This window comes from Lagenorhynchus albirostris, chromosome 5 (genome assembly GCF_949774975.1).
Source record: "Lagenorhynchus albirostris chromosome 5, mLagAlb1.1, whole genome shotgun sequence".
In the NCBI taxonomy this organism is placed as follows: domain Eukaryota; kingdom Metazoa; phylum Chordata; class Mammalia; order Artiodactyla; family Delphinidae; genus Lagenorhynchus; species Lagenorhynchus albirostris.
Window position 1 is genome coordinate 133,366,234 of NC_083099.1, and position 22,615 is coordinate 133,388,848.

General features: G+C 37.2%; 1 protein-coding gene across 5 annotated transcripts in view; it reads right to left on the reverse strand.

Annotated features, from left to right (window-relative positions):
* SYNJ1 (synaptojanin 1) overlaps positions 1–22,615 on the reverse strand; it is an 88,934-nt gene that overhangs the window by 38,146 nt on the left and 28,173 nt on the right. For all 5 annotated transcript variants that reach the window (XM_060150843.1, XM_060150841.1, XM_060150842.1 and 2 more), the window contains exons 5-13: positions 21,995–22,220; positions 21,135–21,218; positions 16,276–16,337; positions 15,036–15,132; positions 13,501–13,670; positions 11,103–11,184; positions 8,510–8,662; positions 5,300–5,465; positions 337–528 (exon numbers count right to left, since the gene is read on the reverse strand). In XM_060150843.1, the coding sequence (XP_060006826.1) occupies positions 337–528; positions 5,300–5,465; positions 8,510–8,662; positions 11,103–11,184; positions 13,501–13,670; positions 15,036–15,132; positions 16,276–16,337; positions 21,135–21,218; positions 21,995–22,220 (1,232 nt within the window). The remainder of the gene's footprint in view (positions 1–336; positions 529–5,299; positions 5,466–8,509; positions 8,663–11,102; positions 11,185–13,500; positions 13,671–15,035; positions 15,133–16,275; positions 16,338–21,134; positions 21,219–21,994; positions 22,221–22,615) is intronic.

The following is a 22,615-nucleotide window of genomic DNA, read 5'->3' on the forward strand; positions in this document are numbered from 1 at the left end:
TCAGTCTAAAGAATAAAAACAGAACTAGTTTTTCTTATACGCGTAGTTACCTTAAAGATATCAATTTATGTATGGATCCAATTTCCTGAGAATCAAATAACAAAGAAAAGGATTTTTTATTTTACCATGTTTTCTTATGAAGTAGTAGATAAAGGTCTAGGAATACAAAAGACCTAAGATTTGAACAGATTTACCTATAAGAATGTTGGTCTTCAAATGTATAAATCCCAGTTTCTTTTATAAGGTAATGTATACTGTGAAGTGCCACATTTCTTTTCTAGATTAATAAATCACAGTCAGGGTTAATTAATTAAATCCGTATTATAAAAAGCCAACCTTGAAACTCCTGGATGCCAGCTAACTTGGGTGCATCGAGAAGCCAGTCAGTGAGCGTCTGATTCTTAAAAGCTATGCTGCGAAACTGCTTCCCGCCATTCACATTCCAGGTGCCCACACATACTCGAATTTTCTTGGGCTTTGAATACTTGTAGAAATTCTCACACAGGCTCTTTAGAACTTTAGAAGATGCTAATCGAGAACAAAACACAACAGAATTTTGGCTGCATTTAACCATTTACAAAAATTGATTTTCATGACTGAGAAATGATAGCTGGAAAGTACAATTACCATCATCAGCACAAAGAAGCATCAGATACATGCATAAGCACGAAAAAGACAGCCTTGAACACAGAGCCCAGCACAATGCAATTAACCAACACAACTTTTAAAAAAATCATACATTAAGTACAATAGCCCAAGTAAAAAAACTATCACAAAATTAATGCAGCAACAAAAAAACATGCAGAACAAACAGTTCTGTTTCACTGAAATGGTACATTATTTTATGAAATACAAAAGCACAGACTGCACATTTTTAGGAATATAGCAACTGACTTTCATACAGCTTTCATTCGGAGGCTAGTAAAAATATGTTACTTCTCCCCAAACAAAAACATTCAAGAACCATTACATTTAGGATTCTAGCTACTGACAGGTGGTTTGATGAATAATGGCCCCCTGACAAAAACACAAATTATGGACAATAATGAGAGGATGGAGATGAAGCCATGACTAAATGCCTCCCAGCTCAGAGGAGACACCAAGTCCTTACAAACGTTCTGCAAGGCCCCAAACAACCTGCCCTACCTTTCTGCCCTCACCTGCCACCCCATCCCTGTTCTCTCACTGTTCAGCCACTGGACCCTCACAAGAATGGAAGCTCCATGAGGGCAGAAATGGTCTAATATCCCTAGTGACTAGAAGAGCGCCTGGTACATAGTAAGTGCTCAGCAAGTAATGGTTAAATGAATAAATGTTCAATACATTTTGAATCCTCAATCCTTTCCCCACCTATTTTTTTGACTTCCACCTATCCTTCTTCTTCCTAAACCATGCTTCATTTAGGTTAAGTCAAATCCTTGGCACTTAAATTAACAGAGCCCTAACAGGACTTCAATCTAAAGACAGAGAATATGCCCTTAACGGGCGGTTAACTGGCAAGAGGAAAGGGAAATCACAATGGTGCTCACCTTTCACCACAGGATCTTATTTTATTACGATATTAATTATTATTGTTGGATACCAAGGTACATACAGCAAGCAGTCTTGTGAGAGAACGAGTGAAAGAGGCAAATAACTTTTTCGGATTAGAGTGAAAATAGTTTGACCTGTGAATCCCATGAAAGGACTGCTGATTTACATGACAAGCACGTCCCCACTGTTCCCAGGGGCAAACGTGCACATTTCTAGCCCTCTTGCTATTTGATTTGATTACTCATATAGAGGTGTCCAGTGGTAATGAAAGCAGATTATTTGTTCTGGCCTGTTGGTATGGTTAACTGAAAGCCTGCTGAACCTGGATAAAGACTAATTCTCTATTACTACAGATTATCAGTGGTCTTTCTAATTGAAGTCATTGCCATTGTTACTGCTAGAAAACAGCTTCTACAATCTTTTCTACATCAAAACACAAGTTCCATAATGATTTAACAGCTTAAAATATCCAGCAAGACAAATAATGAATTGTGTGAACAAAAACATGTTGCCACGTTGGGTGAGCTACTAAAGTCTGTTTACAAATGGAATAAAAAGTTTACAAAAAGTTCCTAGTTTATTCTTAACTGGTTGGCACCTTAATGTGCAGAAAGACATGAGTCTATGTTCAAACAGATGTCCATCCCTAAATACCATACCATTTCAGAAAATGGATTCCATGATGTAACTCAAAAATATATCCAAGGGCTCTCTTCCTCCATCCTTCTCAAAAAAATTGCCAATAGTTTCTCAAAGCACTCAGAACAATAACTAAGTGAAACAAATCTTAAGGGATACCAAATCTTAAGTGAAAGTCTTTTTCAGCTAAATTTCTGGCAAGAGTTTAGCTTTTGCTCATTTCACCACAGATTCAAGTTTAAAGACAAGATCATAAACCTTGTCCAGAGAATGAAGGCGTGAGATTCCTAAGAACAGGAAAGGCAAGAAAAATAATGACCTTTAGGTCTTACACACTTAACTCTTCTAAGTTTGTTAGCAATCTTAATGCTTTTTAAAAGATTTCAGATCATATTTTAGTACACTAAATGCCTTTTAAAATATTATGCGTGAGAAGCACCATTGAGTAGTCATAAACATCACAGTACTCGGGCATTAATCCGAAAGAGTCACACCTGGGTTTCTTCCAGTAGCCTATAAAGAGTAAGATATAACACTAATAATGTTTGTTCAATGAAATATGAAAGTAAAATTAAAACTAGATGACCTATATTTAATTGGAATTAAGCATTTGCTACAGGAATACAAAGAGCATTGCATATTTCCTTCTAAATGAAATACTTAGTTTTCTCAAACTCAAAATATTTTTCTCAGATTAAAACAAGGTTATCAATTTATCATGTTAGATTCGGAGGGCAAAATAAAGTTTCCATTTATTTGCGGCTTTATTTATATACAACATCAACTTTTTAAAAAAATAGAGAAAAAGTTGCTTTTATTTACAGATTGATTTTCTATACTGTACCTGACTGTAATGTCTGTTCAGAAACTATGGATGCATCAAGAAGAAAACAAAGAATCATTAGTAAAACAGCAAGTTACAGCTGAAGTCTAGAATGTTATGACAAAACATTCTCAGACGGCCTCATTTTTTTCTTTTGATTTAGTTTGATGAATTAATTTTTTTCTGATGGCTGTAGGACACCAAAGATAAAAATAAATGATGATGACTGATGCAAACCTTCTGCATCTAAGAGAAATCCTATGGGGACTCAGTGATGTCCAGAGTTTCACAATCAGAAGGTTCTAGGCCTGCTTTCCAGGCTACTCCCGTATGTAAGTCTGTGTGTGTGCACGTGCATATACTTGTGAGGGAGAATATGAACCTGAAAACCTAAGAGGCTGGAGGACTTTGAAATGCTGAAGTTACAGCCCTTACACCTTGTAGCATTCTTTCTGGGACTCACCAGCTGATAAGTACTATCAGTTCAGTTATAACAAAACATATACATTCCAGCAAAATCACCATGCTAGGCAAAATGGTGCCAATTCCCACAGGCACAGGGCTTATGGCAAAAATGGGGTTCGGGCACAACATTCAAACACTTCGGCAATGACGTGCCAAGAAAGATAGGAACCTAATATAAAAACAGTAGCAGAATTTTACGCATGTTAGATGGTTAAGGAATGCACGAATACGTCTAAAATACGGCACTTCATTTTAACAAAGACCTAAGGTTTGCTCATAGAAATGGGCAGCAGGAGGCCTGTGCTTGTAAGTAATTGTGAATCCTGGGAGAAGAGGTCTCTGCAATTGGACGGTAAGTTGTAACACCAGTTACGATGGATCTGGTGAACGGAGGGAGAGATGTCTCAGGTGCACGCACATGTGTATGTGTGTTGTGTATATTTCCACCCAAAACAGTTCTGCTGGGTGCAGCTTTCCGCATTTCCCCAGCATTTACCAGTGAAATCATGCATAAACTACTGCAGAACTGGCATTATACTCAAAATGTTCCCTGATATAGCATCCATGTTGGAACAAAATTCCCATTCTCAGAATAAGCATTAGAGCAGAACTGACTGTACTTTTTTTAAGGGTATATTTTTCATATAGTAAAATGTGCAGGAAACCAAAAAAACTGATGATCAAGTCTGGGAATTACTCAGGTCCCTCACTTCTTCTCTTTCCTTCAATGGCTTACTTTCAGTTGTTGCTGATAAATGCCCCCATATCAAAGTAGGCACAGGTGGAAAGAGGTGATAAGATGCAAATCAGTCAGCGTCTACTGCTGGAAGCCAGGAAGAAAGCTTGATGTTAAAAGGAGTAGCTAAGATCAGATTCTGGTTTTCAGAGCTTTAGTAGACTTCAGTCCCCAGCCTACTCACAGACCCCTGAGGAGCTGACTGTAATTAACTACCTTCAGCACCATGCAGAATTCTGAAAGAATCCATGATAACGTATTTGACTAAGTAATGACCCAAGAGTACATAATTCGATGAAGAACAATTTCTCCTACTTGAACAGGGAAAATTGAAAGGTTTGGTTTGGGGGGGGTAACAGAAGAAATGAAAATGTTCAGAGTGCTACAGTGTTAAAATAGAAAAAAATATGAAATTAAGGAAGTCTATTAAGTTTTACAATGTATATTGAGTTTTCCCACGATACTGCTTAATATACGCTCACTGATATGAGCTCAAATTCTTTTGATTTTAATGAAAGACACAGTGAAAGATAAACAGCCATTCTGAAAGCCATATATTTATGTCAAATATTAAAATTGGGAATGATGGTGTCCAATAATAAGCATTTTAAAATTATTAATATGATTTAATGCTTATTCAAACAACAGCATTTAAAAGGTAGGACCAAGTTATAGAAACTTTTGGGGTGGTGATTAGCTAAATAACCAACAAAAGTATTGTTTTTTTCAATAAAGCAATGTTTTCTACATAATTATTAAATACTCTACTGAAAGTACTAGCTGAATATTTTATGAATTCCTGCCTTATATAAAGTTAGCAATACTTAAACCATTTCCCTCCTCAATCATAATCTATAAAAGAAAACATGCATGGGCCTCGGTTTTAGCTTAATAATTCCACTAATGATATAGACGTTTTAGGAGAGATAAACTTCCTTTGGAGAATGCAATTTTAGAAAATTACACGGACAGAAATTCCTTCCAAAACTATTTCAATCAACTCAATCTAAAAAGTATTTACGTAAATAAGTTTACATTTACCTCTTGGACTTTTAGAAGGAATATAAACAATATAAAGTAAAATATAAAGTAAGGACGCATACCACGCAAACTTCCAGTAGTTAAAAGGGCTCGAGCTTTGTCAGCTAAATCACTATTTAAAGTATTTCCCAGTAGCAAAACATCAATGGCCTCTTGCTTGGAGCTGTCAAAGAAGTTATTCTGAATTGTTCTACTAACAGAACGAGCACCATCTTTTAACTTTCCAGCCTGTTGGGGAAAAAAGCATGGACTTTCATTCTAAATTGTTTTTATTCAATAGGTATTCTGAAACTTTAAATAAGTTTTATATGACTTTACTGTAATAAAAAGGACCTAATTATTCTATTTTGAATATCAAACCATCACATTAAAATGCCTCAAGATGTCACTGTTTCTTTTCCTCTTTTGGATAACAGCTCTGCACAGAGACAGAAGAAGCTCAGCGCCACAACTGCATCCACTAATGATATCTGGAGCCTTAAAAGTTTAAAATTGTTTACTATAAAGGAAATAAACTGAAATATACTTATTCAAGACAAGGAAATTACTTCTTACATAGTAACTTTTAGACTTGGGGATGGATGGGATAGGTGGGGAGAAGCAGGGGAGATAAAGGAGGATACACTGCACTTGCATGTTCTCAGGAAAACTTCAAAGTACTCTAATAGTAGAAAAATAAAATTGAAATTGCTCCCAATAACTTACATTAGTTAAAACTAAAATTGAATATGAGAACGAAGGTCTAGTCTGTAACATGTAAACTACAGTTTGTATATTTTAGGTCACTTTGCCTATGTAAATATAAGTAATAAAAATAAATATATGCCAATTCCTACAGTGAGAGAGCCGATTACAACTTCTAATGAACATATATTTTACTCAGGTGTGTTAGCTATCATAAAGATATTTTAGTCTTACAGATTTTGATGATTGTTTTAAAAAAACAACAACAAACTCTTGCCTTTTAGAAAAAGAACTTTAGTTTGCAATATGTAATTTTTATTCCTTAAAGAAATAACAGGAATTTGAGGCTTAAAATGTTATTTCCTTCCATAAAACACATGCAAATGACATTATTTGAAAAGAGACTCACCATTCACATTATCAGGCAATTAATCAAAAGGAACCCAGAGAAAGGAAAAGAAAGAGCAGTTCAGATGTTAGATTTTAGTTCAATTCAGACTAGAATATTTAATACATAAAATTTCATATCTATTTTGTTAGAGATAAAAGACCACTGAAAATATATGTAACCTCTGTACATAGATAGTCAACTGCAGAAACAAAAAGGCAGAACATAAAAGAATATTTTAAGCAATAGTTGTAGAGAATCAGGTTTAAAAGCAAGAATTATGTTCTTTATTCAAAAGGAATACATGAAAGTTTAACAATCTCGGGTTTTCAAAAATAGGGACCATTTAAGGGGGCTTCCCTGGTGGCGCAGTGGTTGAGAGTCCGCCTGCCAATGCAGGGGACACGGGTTCATGTCCCGGACAGGGAAGATCCCATATGCCACGGAGCGGCTGGGCCCGTGAGCGATGGCCGCTGAGCCTGCGTGTCCAGAGCCTGTGCTCCGCAATGGGAGAGGCCACAACAGTGACAGGCCCGCGTACCGCCAAAAAAAAAAAAAAAAAAAAGGGACCATTTGAGATGTAAATATTTGTAAATGTCAGTACAAATTATTTCTGTGAGTTGAACAAAAGGAACTTTTGCAGGTAAGGCCAATGCCTCTGAACAGAGGCATGACACTTTATGAGACACAGAAGAGGAGGAAGATTTGGAAATTAAAAGAAGACTTTGTGATGATGAACTTCAGCTGCTATATTGAAGCGGCTAAATAAGAAACTATAAAAGTGGTAAATGTCCCTGTTTCTATTTCTGGGGACAGGGATTTAGAATATTAAATTCAATGGAGGCCAGGAGACATAAAAGGTCAATATTTAAGTATATAAAATAATGAAAAATACCTCAAGTATGCACCCAAAGTCCCTCAGTAAGGGCCAAACACTAAAGGAGAAAGTAGTCTGTAGATAAAAGTAATGATGAGGCACAGACTTATAATTATGTCCATATTTCACACTTCCTTTGCACATTTTGATAGCCTCCTTTTCAAGGTAAGAAAAGAAAAAGAATAAAAACCTAAGCCCTGGGCTTCCCTGGTGGTGCAGTGGTTGAGAGTCCGCCTGCTGATGCAGGGGACACGGGTTCATGCCCTGGTCTGGGAAGATCCCACATGCCGCGGAGCGGCTGGGCCCATGAGCCATGGCCGCTGAGCCTGCGCGTCCGGAGCCTGTGCTCCGCAACGGGAGAGGCCACAACAGTGAGAGGCCCACGTACCCCGCAAAAAAAAACAAAAGCAAAAACAAAAACAAAAAACAAACTTAAGCCCTAATAGCATTTGGTTCACAGTGGGTGTGGCATAAATTGCCCATTGATTTATTGGTCCATCCAGCATTTATCACACATCTATCCAACAGAATGCACTGCGTCAAGTGCTGGGTAAACAAAGTCAAATAAGACAAGACTCTTTATTGGGAAGACTATGATTTGCGGGGGAGGGGAGGTTTTGTTTTGTTGTTTTACTTTTTTAATTAAAAAAAAAAATTTTTTTGGCCGTGCCACACAGCAAGCATGTGGAATCTTAGTTCCCCAACCAGGGATCTAACCCATGCCCCCTGCACTGGAAGTGTGGAATCTTAACCACTGGACCACCAGGGAAGTCTCTGATTTTTTTTTTTAAAGAAAAACATATTTGGGGGAATTCCCTAGCAGTCCACTGGTTAGGACTCTGTGCTTCTACTGCAGGGGGCCTGGGTTCGATCCCTAGACCAGGAAACCAAGATCCTACATGTCGTGCTGTGCGGCCACATACACACACACACACACACACACACACACACACACACAAAACCAAAGGTTTAAAAGAAACATATTTTTAATCAAAATAATATGAAAAGTAAAACAGATATTATGCAGGTGAAAAATCATTTTAAAAAATGTGAGGAACACATATCTAAGCCTAGTGGATTATCACTAAACAACTGAATATGTCATATATACGTGTCCCTCAAACCTAGGGAAATAACTATCTGTTCAATCATTAGTATCCACTATAGAAGGAAGTGTTAAAGAGGACATAAAAGCATGATAAAGCAGAATTCTAAAACAGATACCTTATAAAAACCAAACTATTAATTTAAAAGAGTCCATTTAAAGCTTTACTAAAGAAGGAAAAAGGATCTTTTATAATGTTATGATAGATCTAGATCTACCTTAGCCTTTCCTTCAAGAGCTCCAGTTCCTGCATAAATCTTACTGATTGAATCACCATTCACAGACCACATTGACCGAAAAACTTCTTGGAAGCGAGTCACCAGCTGAGGCTTTTCAGCTAAGCCGAGAGCTTCCAATTGTTTAGTTAGCATCTAAAATAGCAAAAGAGAAACTTTTGTTAAGTATATGAATACATTCATTATGATGTGACTTTTTAAGAACTACCAGAATCAAACCAAGAATTTACAGTTACAGGACTTTGTGGGTCTGGATTCTGAAAACACAAGTTTACTATTTCCCACCATGTCAATTTCTAAAGTAAATATCACATCAATGAAACCTACAAGTAACTCAGTATTCCCTTGCAGTAATAAGAACTTCTTTCTGGTTAAATGATATTAAGCTTATCAAAATGGCCCTACGGGGAATTCCCTGGCGGTCCAGTGGTTAGGACTCCCCTCTTTCACTGCCGAGGGCCCAGGTTCAATCCCTGGTTGGGGAACTAAGTTCCCACAAGCCGCGCAGCCAAAAAGAAGGAAAAAAATGTCCCTATAAATCAGACTAGTTTATCTTGTTCACCTAAAAGAACAATACACAACAGCACGCATTGGAGCAGAGAAATATATCAATATTTACCTAGTTTATTTAAATATATGTAGAAATAACTAAGTTTCTTTAATTTCTGGATTTGGTTCTACACATTTGGGTAATTAAGGTCAGGAGATTGTGAGAAAAGTAGAGCTGCTCTTGAATTGTTATCAAAATTTTAAAAGTAAGTCATATCTCTGAATAAAGTCACAACAGCTTCTAATGTATAAAATTCGTATCAGTAAAGCATATAAGGGAGAACTAGGGGGGACACAGCATGCAAGGAATGCAAGGATCTTTGGGCTCCCACAGTTCCTTCATCACAGTAGAAGTGTTCAGAAAACTTATTGGTCTTTACTATGAATGACTCTTAGCCTTGAAGTCTGGCAAAGGCAAAGCAACGTATAATCCTTATCCAGTCTCTTTCTCTTATTTGGAATCTAGTCGATGCCTTGCATTGTTACTTAACTCCCTCCCATTTGTGTTTCCTTTTATCTTGTCTATAAGTGGACATTATCCATAATTATAGAGGGATCAAACATTAAAATAATATTAAAAACCCTATACTGGGTTTATCTGATTGCCTAGAGACCTACACCAGGGCTACTCTTTGCTGGCATGGAGTATTAACAAAATCAGCCTTCGGCATCTCCTTTATCATTTATACCTCCTTCTTCAAGGAACTGGGCAAAAGTGGCCTTCACTACAAGTAGTTTGGTTTTGCCTACACTAGCAATATATTTTGTAACCAGTCAACCACCTGCTATACTAGGGAGTATTCTCACACCTAACAACAGACAGTGGGTAGTCAGCTAAGTCAGATTCTAACACTTGTTCTACTTTTAATGAAGATGTTCAAGTACTTCACTAAGCTTACTCTCAGAATCTAACTAAATATTTTCAGCCACTTCAGAACAGAACTCAAAACAAACCTGAGCCGTGTGATAAACTCCATCCCTATGACCAAATTCCTGCTTTTACTTTTATTTCTGTTGTATTTTCTAAGTAAACCTCAAGGACAGATTTCAAAAAAGGCAAAGCAGTAAAATTTACTTAGTTACATGAAAACTACATTTTTGTAGTAGACAATTCTATACATTGTACTTTCATTTCGAGAAAGAAAGACCCTCAGTTGCAGAGTAACTAATTAACCAATATTCTGGCCAAATTTAAGATCATCTGTTAGAGGAAATAAGAACCTGTTACTTCCTATTCCTGTTTTTCATAGTATTTGAGAACTATGCTAAGTTCCTATGGAACTAAATGAAGACCCACAATAGCCTTATGAACCTAACTGCTGCGTAATAGGCAAGACTTAGAAATCTCAGCATTGCTACACAGTTTGTCAAATAGTTGAGATTATGCCTAAATTAGACTGAATTTGATATATAAATAGTAAAGGAAAAAACTTTTAAACAGAGACTTTGTTACAGAAGTTGGCTCTCATTCACTCTCCTTCTAACAATGACATTTTCATCTGATCCTGTTTTTTGTAGCTACTGATTTGAAAATGCCATGTAAATGGCACTGGATCAGACTCTGTTGAAAATATAATCCTATAGGGTTGTACATGTGAAAACAGATCCTCCCCCATTCCAAAAAGACTTTTAAAAGACAACACAGAGAATGAAGGCCAAATATATACACGTTTGTTTGTTTTTTCTTCACACACACTATATACGTATTTCTTTTCTTTATCCAAAAGACAGGCAGAAAGAGGCAATTACTGGAATAGTATAAATAGCAGGGTTTTTTTTTAAGGGAAAGTTAAGGAACAACAGAGGGAAACAGATGCTATCTAAAGAAAGTATTTAGAACAGATAAAGGAAACATTTAAACGAAAAGGGATGTTGCCCCCTCCCCCAAAGAAAAAGACTAGAAGTAAAGAATGCCTTTAGCATAACTTCATTTTGTGAAAAGTAATTAATGAGAAACATAAATATTACAAAAGCACTGAAAAAGGCATTTGATACAAGTTGCACAGACATATTTTATTCTTTTTACCTCTAAGCCAAGGAATGCCTGCACACTATTTGTTCTGTCAAGACAATCCAAGCAGTTTGTTCGAACTGTACCACTCTGGCATCTGTAACAAATTCAGTGAAATTAAACAGACAGTTTAAAACAAAAATAACAAACCTAAAACAAACTGAGAAAAATTAAGCTGATTAAAGTGTAGCATCTACTTTCTCCCCCCCCCAACTTTCTAGTCTAACAGTTCTCAAACACACAAAAAAGGTGAAAGCATTTTACAGTGAACACCCATATACCCACCATCCAGATTCTACAACTGTTAACATTCTGCCACACATTTTTTTTTTAGATTTGCAAGATAGATTTTATTATCTCCATTCAATTTGTTGAAAACACAAAAGACTTTAGAAAGTCACAAGGAATTACACTGAATTGTTTTCTTGTTACCTGACTTTTGGGAACACAGAGAAAGGGAAAAGTTGAGTACTCTATTCAGATGCCCCTAATTATTTGTAAAATCATTATCTTCAAGAGCTGTAGCATCAGCTTACATTTATTGAGTATTTTAGGCTTTCAAGTCCCTTCATACACATCATTGAACACCCTCAATAACCTATGAGGGGGAAAATGTCTATTATAGACTGTATCTTCTTCACTAATCCATGAGCTCCTTTAAGGCAGGAAATGCATCTTGTCTTTCTTGGACCTCTCCCTCCTAGCACAGCCTCTAGCTCCTAGCAGGCATTCATTAACTATTAACGGAATCTGGGTCATTTGTAGCATAAGAAATAGACTCCTAATAGCTAAGTGACTTATCCAGGCTCACAAAATCAGAAGGGGAACAAACTAGAATTTGAACTCAAGTCACCTAATTGTAAGTCCTCTATACTCACCCCCTCCATGGCACTGTTCAGGGGGGATTTGTGACCACATCCTAATTGAAATGTGCCATATATTCTTTATTACATATCTCTCTACTCAACCACATCCACTTATTTTTTTTGTTTCCAAATAAATGATTTATGTAGATTATAATTAAACCATGGGTAATTATTAGTCAAATCCATTTTACCTGCCTTCACTAATCAAGGTCATTTTAAGACTTGCACATCCTCCAAGCAGCAGGCAGGCTAAGCAATAAGATGTTTGTCCAAGTTATTTTCCAGGGACTTGGAGTCAGCTGTGTATAGCTGGAGATGAGCTGGTTAAGACTGGATAGGACCAAGCTGAACTGGTTAACACTGGTTAGGACCACCAACCCTCCAACTGGGCATGTGTGAATGTTGAGTCAGTGACCTTTTGATGTCAGAGGGCCAAAAACTCCACCCTCAGACCATGCTAAGCACCTCCATTTTTGAATGTGCAGAGAACTTCATAGAACGATGATGATTACCACTTATTTTTAATTAGGCCAGTAGTTAGGAGCTAAACACACATTCAGATTTATAACCCCATAGTTCTGTATCAGAGCAGACAATAACCAATGTCTTCTTTTTTTTTTTTGCATTTAATAATCCTTACTGGGGTCTTCCCTGGTGGCGCAGTGGCTAAGAATTCACCTGCCAATGCAGGGGACACGGGTTCAAGCCTGGTCCAGGTGGCTCCCACATGCCACGGAGCAACTAAGCCCGTGCGCCACAACTACTGAGCCTGCTTGCATAACCACTGAAGCTCGTGTACCTAGAGCCCGTGCTCTGCAACAAGAGAAACCACCGCAGTGAGAAGCCCACGCACCACAAAGAACAGTAGCCTCCGCTCACCGCAACTAGAGACAGCCCGCATGCAGCAACGAAGACCCAACACAGCCAAATAATAATAATAATCCTTACTGAAGCCAAGAAATATTATTAATTTTTTTTTTTTTTTTTTTGCAGTACGTGGGCCTCTCACTGTTGTGGCCTCTCCCGTTGCGGAGCACAGGCTCCGGACGCGCAGGCTCAGCGGCCATGGCTCACGGGCCCAGCCGCTCCGTGGCATGTGGGATCTTCCCGGACCGGGGCACAAACCCGTGTCCCCTGCATCGGCAGGCGGACTCCCAACCACTGCGCCACCAGGGAAGCCCCTAAGACATTAATTTTAAGAGAGAAATGTAATAGCCTCAGAGATAGCAGCATGGGATCTGGAGCCAGATAAATCAAGCTCTACCGTTTCCTAGTTATATGACCTGGGGCAGATGATAGCTTTATGCCTCCGCTTCCTCAAATGTGAATGGAGATAATAAAAGAACTGATCTCTACGATTGTTATTATACTTGTAAAGACTAAGTGTACTGCTTGACCCATGATATGTACCCAGTAATATAAGCTATTACTAGAAAGAAAGGAAAACAAGCTTAAAATCAAGTATAATAAAGGAAAGTATTTTATTTAATTAAATAAAATTATAGCAAAGTCCCAATTTAAAGAAAAGAGAAACAGAGCAGTCAAACCTTTGAACTTCACTTCCATTGAAATAAAAAAATCCATAATCCAGAAACTTCTGGACTTGAGGTTTAAGAACACTATGTAATTTTTCTGCCTTTCCTCCTTTAACCATTTGATGATAGTCAAAATTCACCATCTGGATGTCAGCTGCATGTTCAGAAGCTTTCAAATGACTCTGAAAATAAAAGGTAAATATTCATTTAAATGTTAACTAAATATGATCTTATCAATATACTGTTATAAATGGAACTTTACATTTTAAATGAAAATCTCAGCAGGTCCTTGAAATCTTACTAATCTCACAAAGCTTTCATCGTCACTGGCAGTAAAATGGAAAATTACTTGCTGATATCTTATGGCATCTTTTTCCTAAAACCTCATATACTGTCCCGGAGAGATTGGGTATGGCATGATTAATATCAGGGAACTTAAATAACATTCCCATCTGGTTTAGAAAATGAAAAATGATTTCCAGCCACCAGCGTTTCATTTTTTACCATAAAAATATAATGACTGTTTATATCTATTACAGAATCTCAAAATAAAATAGCTTATTTTTTAAGACAAAGCCCATCAAAAATTGAAAAATTCATTTTTCTATACCTTCAATATATACAAACGTTTCAAAAGTTTACCATAAAAAGTTTACCACATTCTCTAAAGTATAAGTTGTTTATTAACAATATTAAAACAAAATAGCCAAATAATTAATTTTGGACTTCATTAGCTTAAACTTTAGAAAATGTTTTCGAACCATTTTGTTTACGTTTATAATCTTACGTAACACTATATCAATTCAGACTCAATAAACATTTATGAAAAATATTTTTCCTTAGAAGTCAGACATTTCTTTAGGTTCTTATTTAATGAAAATTCTCAAATTTTCTCTCATCAGTACAAGAAGTCTTGTGTGTATACAAATGCATTATTCAACATTTCATAGGTTTAAAACAGTGACTATGGTTTCCAGGAAATAGGCAAGACGATGAACAGATGAAGGAGGAAACTGTCTGGTATCTTTTTTTTTTTTTTTTTTTGCGGTACGCAGGCCTCTCACTGTTGTGGCCTCTCCCATCGCGGAGCACAGGCTCCGGACGCACAGGCTCAGCGGCCATGGCTCACGGGCACAGCCGCTCCGCGGCATGTGGGATCTTCCCGGACCGGGGCACGAACCCATGTCCCCTGCATTGGCAGGCGGACTCTCAACCACTGCGCCACCAGGGAAGCCCTGTCTGGTATCTTTATGCCAGTGACAGACGAGCATTTTTTAGGGGGAGGGTATCCTTCTGCTTCTCTACAACATAAATAAGCAGATTAGAAAACAGGGTCAATTGCCTTGAAAGCTTTCCATAATCCCAATTTCAGCAAGATTATCCTAAACTGTTACCTAATTGCCCCAAAGAATGAATGGTTCCAACAAGTACCCAATCTTTTTCTAGAAGTAATTTACTTCCTGGAAGAATCTGATTATTGTATTATTTAAAAATACCATTCTAGGTGTCCATGGGCCAGAACAGAAGAAAAAAATGATCACACTTACCTGGAAAGCCTTACTTAGCATATGTTCCCCTTCCTTAGATCCAAGCAAATTTACTATTATTTGTTTACCATATAAATTCTTAAGTGTTCTAAAATGCCTATTAAAGAAAGAAAGGAAATAAACATATGTCAAATGACAAGCCAAAAACCTTTTTCAATAAACAGGAACCCATTATTAAACAGGACCCACGTGGCAGTATTTTATTCTTTCTTTTTTTTTGGCTGTGCCTTGTGGCATGTGGGATCTTAGTTCCCCTACCAGGGATCGAATCCAAGCCCCCTGCAGTGGAAGTGCGGAGTCTTAACCACTGGACCACCAGGGAAGCCCCTAAACTCATACAATTGGCAAAACTGGATACAAATCCATTCCACACAGTCTCAAAACTCTGAATTTATAAAAACTCAATGCAATTTCCTCTCTGACAAACTCCCACCTATGCTAGAGCTGTTGGAATCATCTAGACCCCTCTCCACCCTGAGGCTGAAGCTAGACAGCCACGGAAAACACGAGCCACCCAGCTTTGGTGGGAAGGCAGCAAGGGCAGAGGGCGTAGAGCTGCACCTCACACATGAGGACATCACACACTCCGTGAGTACTCAGAGAGACCTCCTTAATAGCTCTAGCCTTAAGGAAAAGAGACCCCAAATAGAAGCCTTTATTTTCTCCAGCTTCTAACCATTCCAGAAGCTAGAGAGCAATACTGTCCAAAGGAAATGTAGTATGAGCCACAGACAAAATTTAAAATTTTCTAGAAGGCATATTAAAAATGTAAACATCAAAGGAGGAAATTAATTTACATATATTTTATTTAACCCAATACAGCTAAAATATCATTTCTACATGTAATTGATATATAAAACAAATATCAATAAAGTATTTTGCATTTTTTTTGCACTAAGTCTCAAATCCAGTATATATTGTATACCTACAGCACATCTCAATCTGGACTAGTCAATTTCAAATGCTCAAGAGTTACAGGCGGCTAGTAACTACCGTGCTGGATAGCACACCGGTGAGAGGTAGTTTTAAGGCCCAGACGACAAGACCCACACACCTAGTGCTACCACGCCTAGAATTCATTAACAGTAAGTGTCACTGTCCTCCAGTTAAATTAGGAGTCAAGAAGAAATTTTCCTTAGAGCCAAAAAAGCTGAAATGAATCAGTAAATACAATTAGAACTAGTCTCACTGCTTAGCAATATCAAAACCTACAGCACTATGTAAAAATAATCAGTCTTACCTGTCAAAAGCAGGTGCATTGGCTTCAAACCCCCTTGACATACGAACACGATGAGATCCCACCTAAGATAAGAAAAATATGTGTAACCATACCAAAAGCCAACATGTAGACAAAAGAAATATTGTTTACAGTATGTAACAATGCATTTGCTAAACACCCAGTAGCGAGCTGAGTGATTGCCATTCATGATATTCTTTAAAAAACAAGTTCTAAGGAGGTTCTCATCCCTTTTATTTTTTAAAACACAACCTCACAAAAAAAGAACTAGAAGTTAGACCATTATGAAACACTTGTAAACTAACAAGGATTTTTATTTATGTAAGATATTTTTAAGAGTGCTTTCACATACATTACCTTGTTTTAAGCTCAAATTACGTGCCCTTCATATGTCAACCGATATTGCCATTTGGGCAATAAAAAACCAAATACAGCCAAGTGAATAAACTTGTCCTCTCAGGGCAACAGCATTCATTTCAAAAAAGATTCGCATGACAATTCAGGCCTCCTGACAAAAATTCCTACTCTTCCGGGCTGCCGACAAGTGCAATGTCTACATATTCTTTTTTTCTCTGTTATGCTGAATACTCTGTTCACTCCTCCCTCACCCAAAGATCCTACAAATTAAAAATATTGTTCCTGGAAAAACAGACTTTCCAAGTCAATCTCTCAGGCACACAACTACAGTTACAGCACATTTTGCAGAATCAGAAAATCTGGGTTAAGAGAATTAAACAAGATGGAAAATAACTAGCGATTGTGTTTTGTTACAGTTTTTCTTTTCTCCTATAGGAAAGCAACAGAGAGATGAGGCAGAATTGAGAAAGGTATAACAGATGCCAAGAAGATGTACAGCAGTGAGACCAGATTCCTTCCCTGAATTTCACTTTTAAACATTTCCCTGAGACTTTGGGATCAAAGTTCCCCAGAATTCGTTCTTGCTAATCTGTGAACAAAGTGACTTTAAAGGCAGCGTGGGAGGAGGGCTGCCAAATCAGTCATGCAGTTGGACAAATAAAACTAGAAAATAAGCACTAATATGCCCATCCAATTCAGTTCAAAACTGAATTAACAGTATTATCATCCACTCAGCATTACCCCTCCTGATCTGATGAGACAACTGAATGACTGTCCTGAGAAATCAGTGGATTCTCTCTTTAGTGCTTTTTATTCTTAGTAAGAAATTGATTAGCCAAATGTCACATCTATATTCCATTTCATTTTCTAGTGCTTAACAGACTGCATAAAATCTTAAATTTTGAAAGATGTGTGCTCCAGGACTTTAAGCATTTTAGGCGGCAGAAAACTTTCTCTTTGGAGTCCTCTCAGGTAATTGCCTATACTATAAAAGTTCAAGACTTAGCATTTTGTTTATTCATTAACATTTATCTTGCACAGTACTCTCAACTGTTAAGAAGGTGAAAAAAATACAAGTTTTCTCATGTTTTTTAGGTAACGGCTGTGCTGGTTCCCTACTGTCTGCTCCCCAACGCATATACACAATTAGCTACACATCATAACACTTACAGCAATCTGTTGGTTAGACTAGACTAGGTTTTATTACCCAATGTTAAAAAAAAATTCTATAATAAAAAAGTTATGTCAATGGTGATAAAAGTTTTAAGGCTTTAAATAACCATAAATTTACCCCATTAAAAAAAAAAGTTACATCAAAGGTATTTTTAGAAAACCATTTCATTGGGTGGCATGGAACATCATCTTCTGACAATAGTATTGCTTCGTGTTCACATACTTCTGAAACTTCAATTCAACCAAATATTCAATGTGCCACACCACGCCAGGCATAAATCTCATGATGCTTACCATTTTTAAGACTAATATAGGCTATAATATAATGTAATGATATAGTATCAGAGGAACACTACAAATTATAAATGCTAAATACCTTCAAAAAAAGGAAATCATAAGTAAAATGAGTGAGTTGCCAGCACTTGAAATATCACTCTTACCTGGGCAGCACCTTATGACAACTCTTATGATGCCTCGAACTAATTGATACTGATGTTTATCTTTTCCATAAAAGGCCTGTCTCCCCAAACAGATTGCAAGCTCTCTCTGAAGCATCACTACAGTCTTTGAATTTCTCATAGGATACAAGACTATATACACCTAATGTGTACAGAATAATACACGTTTAGAAGAACTTAAGGATTTCATGAAGAGATCAGTGTGGAGGAGTGACCGGAATCCATTCCACGAGATCTGAGTCGGCTACTGAAGGACAACAAACCTTCGTTTGGGGAGCAGAGGATTCTTGCTAGAAACAGCCAGGCATGAAGCCAGATAAGTAGAGGAAGCCAGAACACGAAGAAACGGGTGCACAGATCTGATGAGTGAAATAGATCAAAAGTGGTAAGAATGGCCAGAAAGCAGGGAGGAGACCAGTTAGAAAACTGTGAGAATCTTCCAGGCAAGAAGGAATTATGAAAACCTTAACTGAGATGACAGGAGTGGGGATGAAAAGAAAGAGAAAGTCCCAAGACCTAGGAGAAAGCTGGGGCTAAGCGTCACAGGGCCGCCTTGCTGGCTCAGGACTGGCCGCTGGAGCAGGCAGGGCTGGATACGCCGCAAGGGCAGCAGGAAAGGATCCAGTACAGCACAAGTTCTCTAATTTGAGTGGTTAACTTAAACACTCAAATTAAAATGCAGATTCCTGGCCCCATTCCAAAAGATTCTTTTTTTGAATCTTTTCAGAAAGATTCAAGTTGATTCAAGTTGAATCTTTCAAAAAGATTCAAGTGAAGTTGAGGCCATGAATCTGCATTTTAAAATCACTTCCAAAGATTCCTTTAAAATATTTTAAGAACCTGAGAGGAATTATTCATGGACGAAAAGAGGTAGAACAAGGGACAACTGCCTGAGGATTCTCTGTCTGTGACTTGCGAAGTGCGACATCTCACTAGGCAACACTAACTTCAAGGATTCCCAATAATAAATTCCAGTCCCGAGAACACACAGGACACCTAACGACCATTTACAGCCACCCTAAGTCAAAAGTCCTTATTTGTCTTCTATGAGAAAATGAACTTGGGGTCTTGATATTTTTATTTTTTTTAAATCAATATCTATTATTTTCATTCCTCTATTCCTACTCTTTTAGAATGGTGGGGAAATGATAAAAAATACTCATGAAACGAATCCATCCCTGTTCAAAGAAAGGCTGGCTTTAAAAACTACTAAGCTAAATAACTGGGAACTACTGACCCAATCCTCAATCCAACCTGAGACAACAGGCCAGCTCAGTGATGATTTGGCAGAATTGCTGGACTGCCTTGATGTCTCAAAAATTACTATCTCTATCAAGAAAGGCACGATTTAAAAATCTGTAGTTTTCAGCCCATAATCAAATGACATTATCCAGCCAGACTACTTGTGTGGACAGGCCACAGAACACAGAAGGAAGTCGGAAGGAAGTCCCACCCAAGGAGGATCCCTCAGTGTAACTACTCAGGATCCAACCTTACTGAATAACCAAACACTGTAATTCTGAACTTCCTAATAACACAGAAAGCAGGTAAAACAGAGGGCTTATAAATAGGCTATTACAGTCTCTTATACTAGCCTGTCTCTAAAGCAAAAGCATTTACCTTGCATCAAAACAGGGTTTTAGAAATTTCTTAAAGCAAATATTCCAAACACCCTCCTCTGGTCACAAGAAGTTTGGAGAAGTGGGGTAGGGCGGGTATTCTTTCCCAAGAGAGACTTGGGGAGCAATGTATCTATTTAAGTTACGCCTATATGCCAAAGATAAAACCCACATGAGTTAAACTGGTCTTAACGAGAACTCAGGAATTTTAGCAAAGCAGCACAAGTATTAATCCTTGTTAATTCTTAGCCTGTCTTGAATAAACTGCCTTACTGAAAAGGTTCAAGTGGTCTGCAATTTTCCTCCACAATAACCATCCTAGAATAAGAGAGATACAACTGTGAACTAAATGGAGGCAAGATTTTTTTTTTTTTCTGTTTTCTCAATACTGTAGACTGAGGCACAAAATTTACTACACATTATATACCAGAAGCCTAAAATGAATATAATTTAACACTTTCAGAACTAAACATGTTTGAGTAAAAATAAAATGCAAAATCACACTACTATGGGCAATCCAGTATTATGATCTTAGGTGAAAAAAAATCTTACATTTAATCAACAAAGGAAAGTTTAGGAAAAAAAGATCAGAAAGCAAAACAGAGAACATATTCAAGATGACAAGTCACTACAAATTACAAAGTAAAATTTCAGTAGCAGATATATTCTTATTAACAGCAATAGCCAACCCTTACCTAGTGCTGACTGTGTGTGCCCGTTACTATTCTAAGCACCTTCCATTTCATCCTCATAAGAACCCTAAGACCTAAGAAGTAGGAACTACTAATATTATTCCCATGTTACAGATAAGAAACCTGAGACACAAAGGGGTTAAATCACTTGTCCAAGATCACAAAACTAGTAGTGGTAAGTAAGGGCTCAAACTGAGAAGTCTGGTTTCAGAAGCTTTGTTTTAACTACTACATTTTTCTACCTACAGAGACTAAATTGTTATACACTAAGATACTGAGATAGTAAGCACAGAAACACTTTGAAAATCAGTGTGCCATGAAAACATCAAAATTTTAATATTAAATATGGGAGCTGAATTTCTATGGATATTTAAAAGAACATTAAAGGAAAAAATAACTAGAACAATTCCAGGACCTCTGTACTTGGATCCTCATTTATGGATCTAGCTAATATTATTAGACTGAGTAGTAGAACTATCAAATGAACTGATAAACTATCCTGAAACTTTAGAAAATATGGAAAGTTCTCAAGAGAAAAAAAACCTGAATGTCAAAACGCATACCTGCAACCCTGGTTGCTCCCAGAACAATGGGACAGACCCCCGGATTTGTATGAAGGAAGAAACACAGTCATCTAAGTACACAACCTACAGAGAAAAATAATGGGTAAAATGTTTCCACAGACGAAGCTGTTACCTCTACAGCAAACGACAAGTTTCCTAACTTCTAGTGCACACCAGTTATATCTCATGACCAATCTCTCATATACAAACGATCCTAACAAAATATCCAATAGGCCACTAAATAAGTTGGATTCTTTTTTCAACTAGTGATAGTTCTTCTATATACATTAACCAAGAAAATCGTGACTATAGAAGCATAAGAATTACAACTTTTAAAAAGGAATTCCTTTTGAATTTCAATATTTTATACATACACCTTCAGAGTTCATTTTTTTTCTTTAGCTTTTTCTATTTTTCAAAAACTAATTTGAAGATCTGAAATGGACCGGGGGCATCGCCTGAATTTACAATTACATAGTTTCATAGTCAAAAATATTATAACTTTTCATTTTAATGGTACTACATACCTAGCTTTAAGAGTTGGGTTTGACTTAATTTCATCAAAACACACTTTTCTTAAGCTGTCTGGCTCTATAATTGAGGATTTTAAATTCAATACTAAAACGTATGACACTGGCAATGCCATGCTGATTAGCAAAAAGTTTTGTTACTTACTTGAAGAGCCATGGCTAAATAAGTTTGTTTTTGGGAATCCTCTCTTAAGGCTAATAAGTAGCCAAGAACAACCATAAAACGACATTACAGATGTCGAAATGAGTTCTGAATCAATAAAAATCTGTTATCGTACTATTCTCTGTGCCCCTCCCCTAATACATGAATTAAGCAATATAAACATATACCTGTTCTGTTTCTACAAAATTGGCGACGTGACCATCATCATTTGTTCCCCGGACATTGAACCTGGTCCCAGCTCGTTCACAGCTTAGCCTGGAAACGAGGCAAGCCTTTGCCTGTTTATGAGCAGCATAAATTGTTCTGACTTCTACTCCGCCACACATGAGGCGTAATAACCAGTCATCGCAATTCACACCATAGTGCTTGAGATGCAAGTGCAAAGACTGATTCCTAACAGAAAAAGAAGTAATTGCATTAGCGTAATGAGCACTGGACGACTCACAGCGTACATTTCAAAATGTTGCTCCTGGAACATGCACATTAAAAGGCACCAAAAATAAATCAATTCATTTACATTTACTATGGCAGGGATTGGAAGATAGGGCTATAAAATGAGATCCTTGGACATGTGATCTATGGTCCATAGAAAAGCAGCATACATTCTGTGTTTTTAGAATCTGGGCCCCATTTCTGTTATGTCTTTATTCATAATGTATTTATCACTTGTTCCAAAAAAGGGTTTCATACACACATCCCCACCCTACTTTAGAAGGCTCTACTTAAGGCTTGACTTTTATAAGGCTCCATTTTAATTAATTTAAGTTTAAACAGCCAGAAGGGCTAGT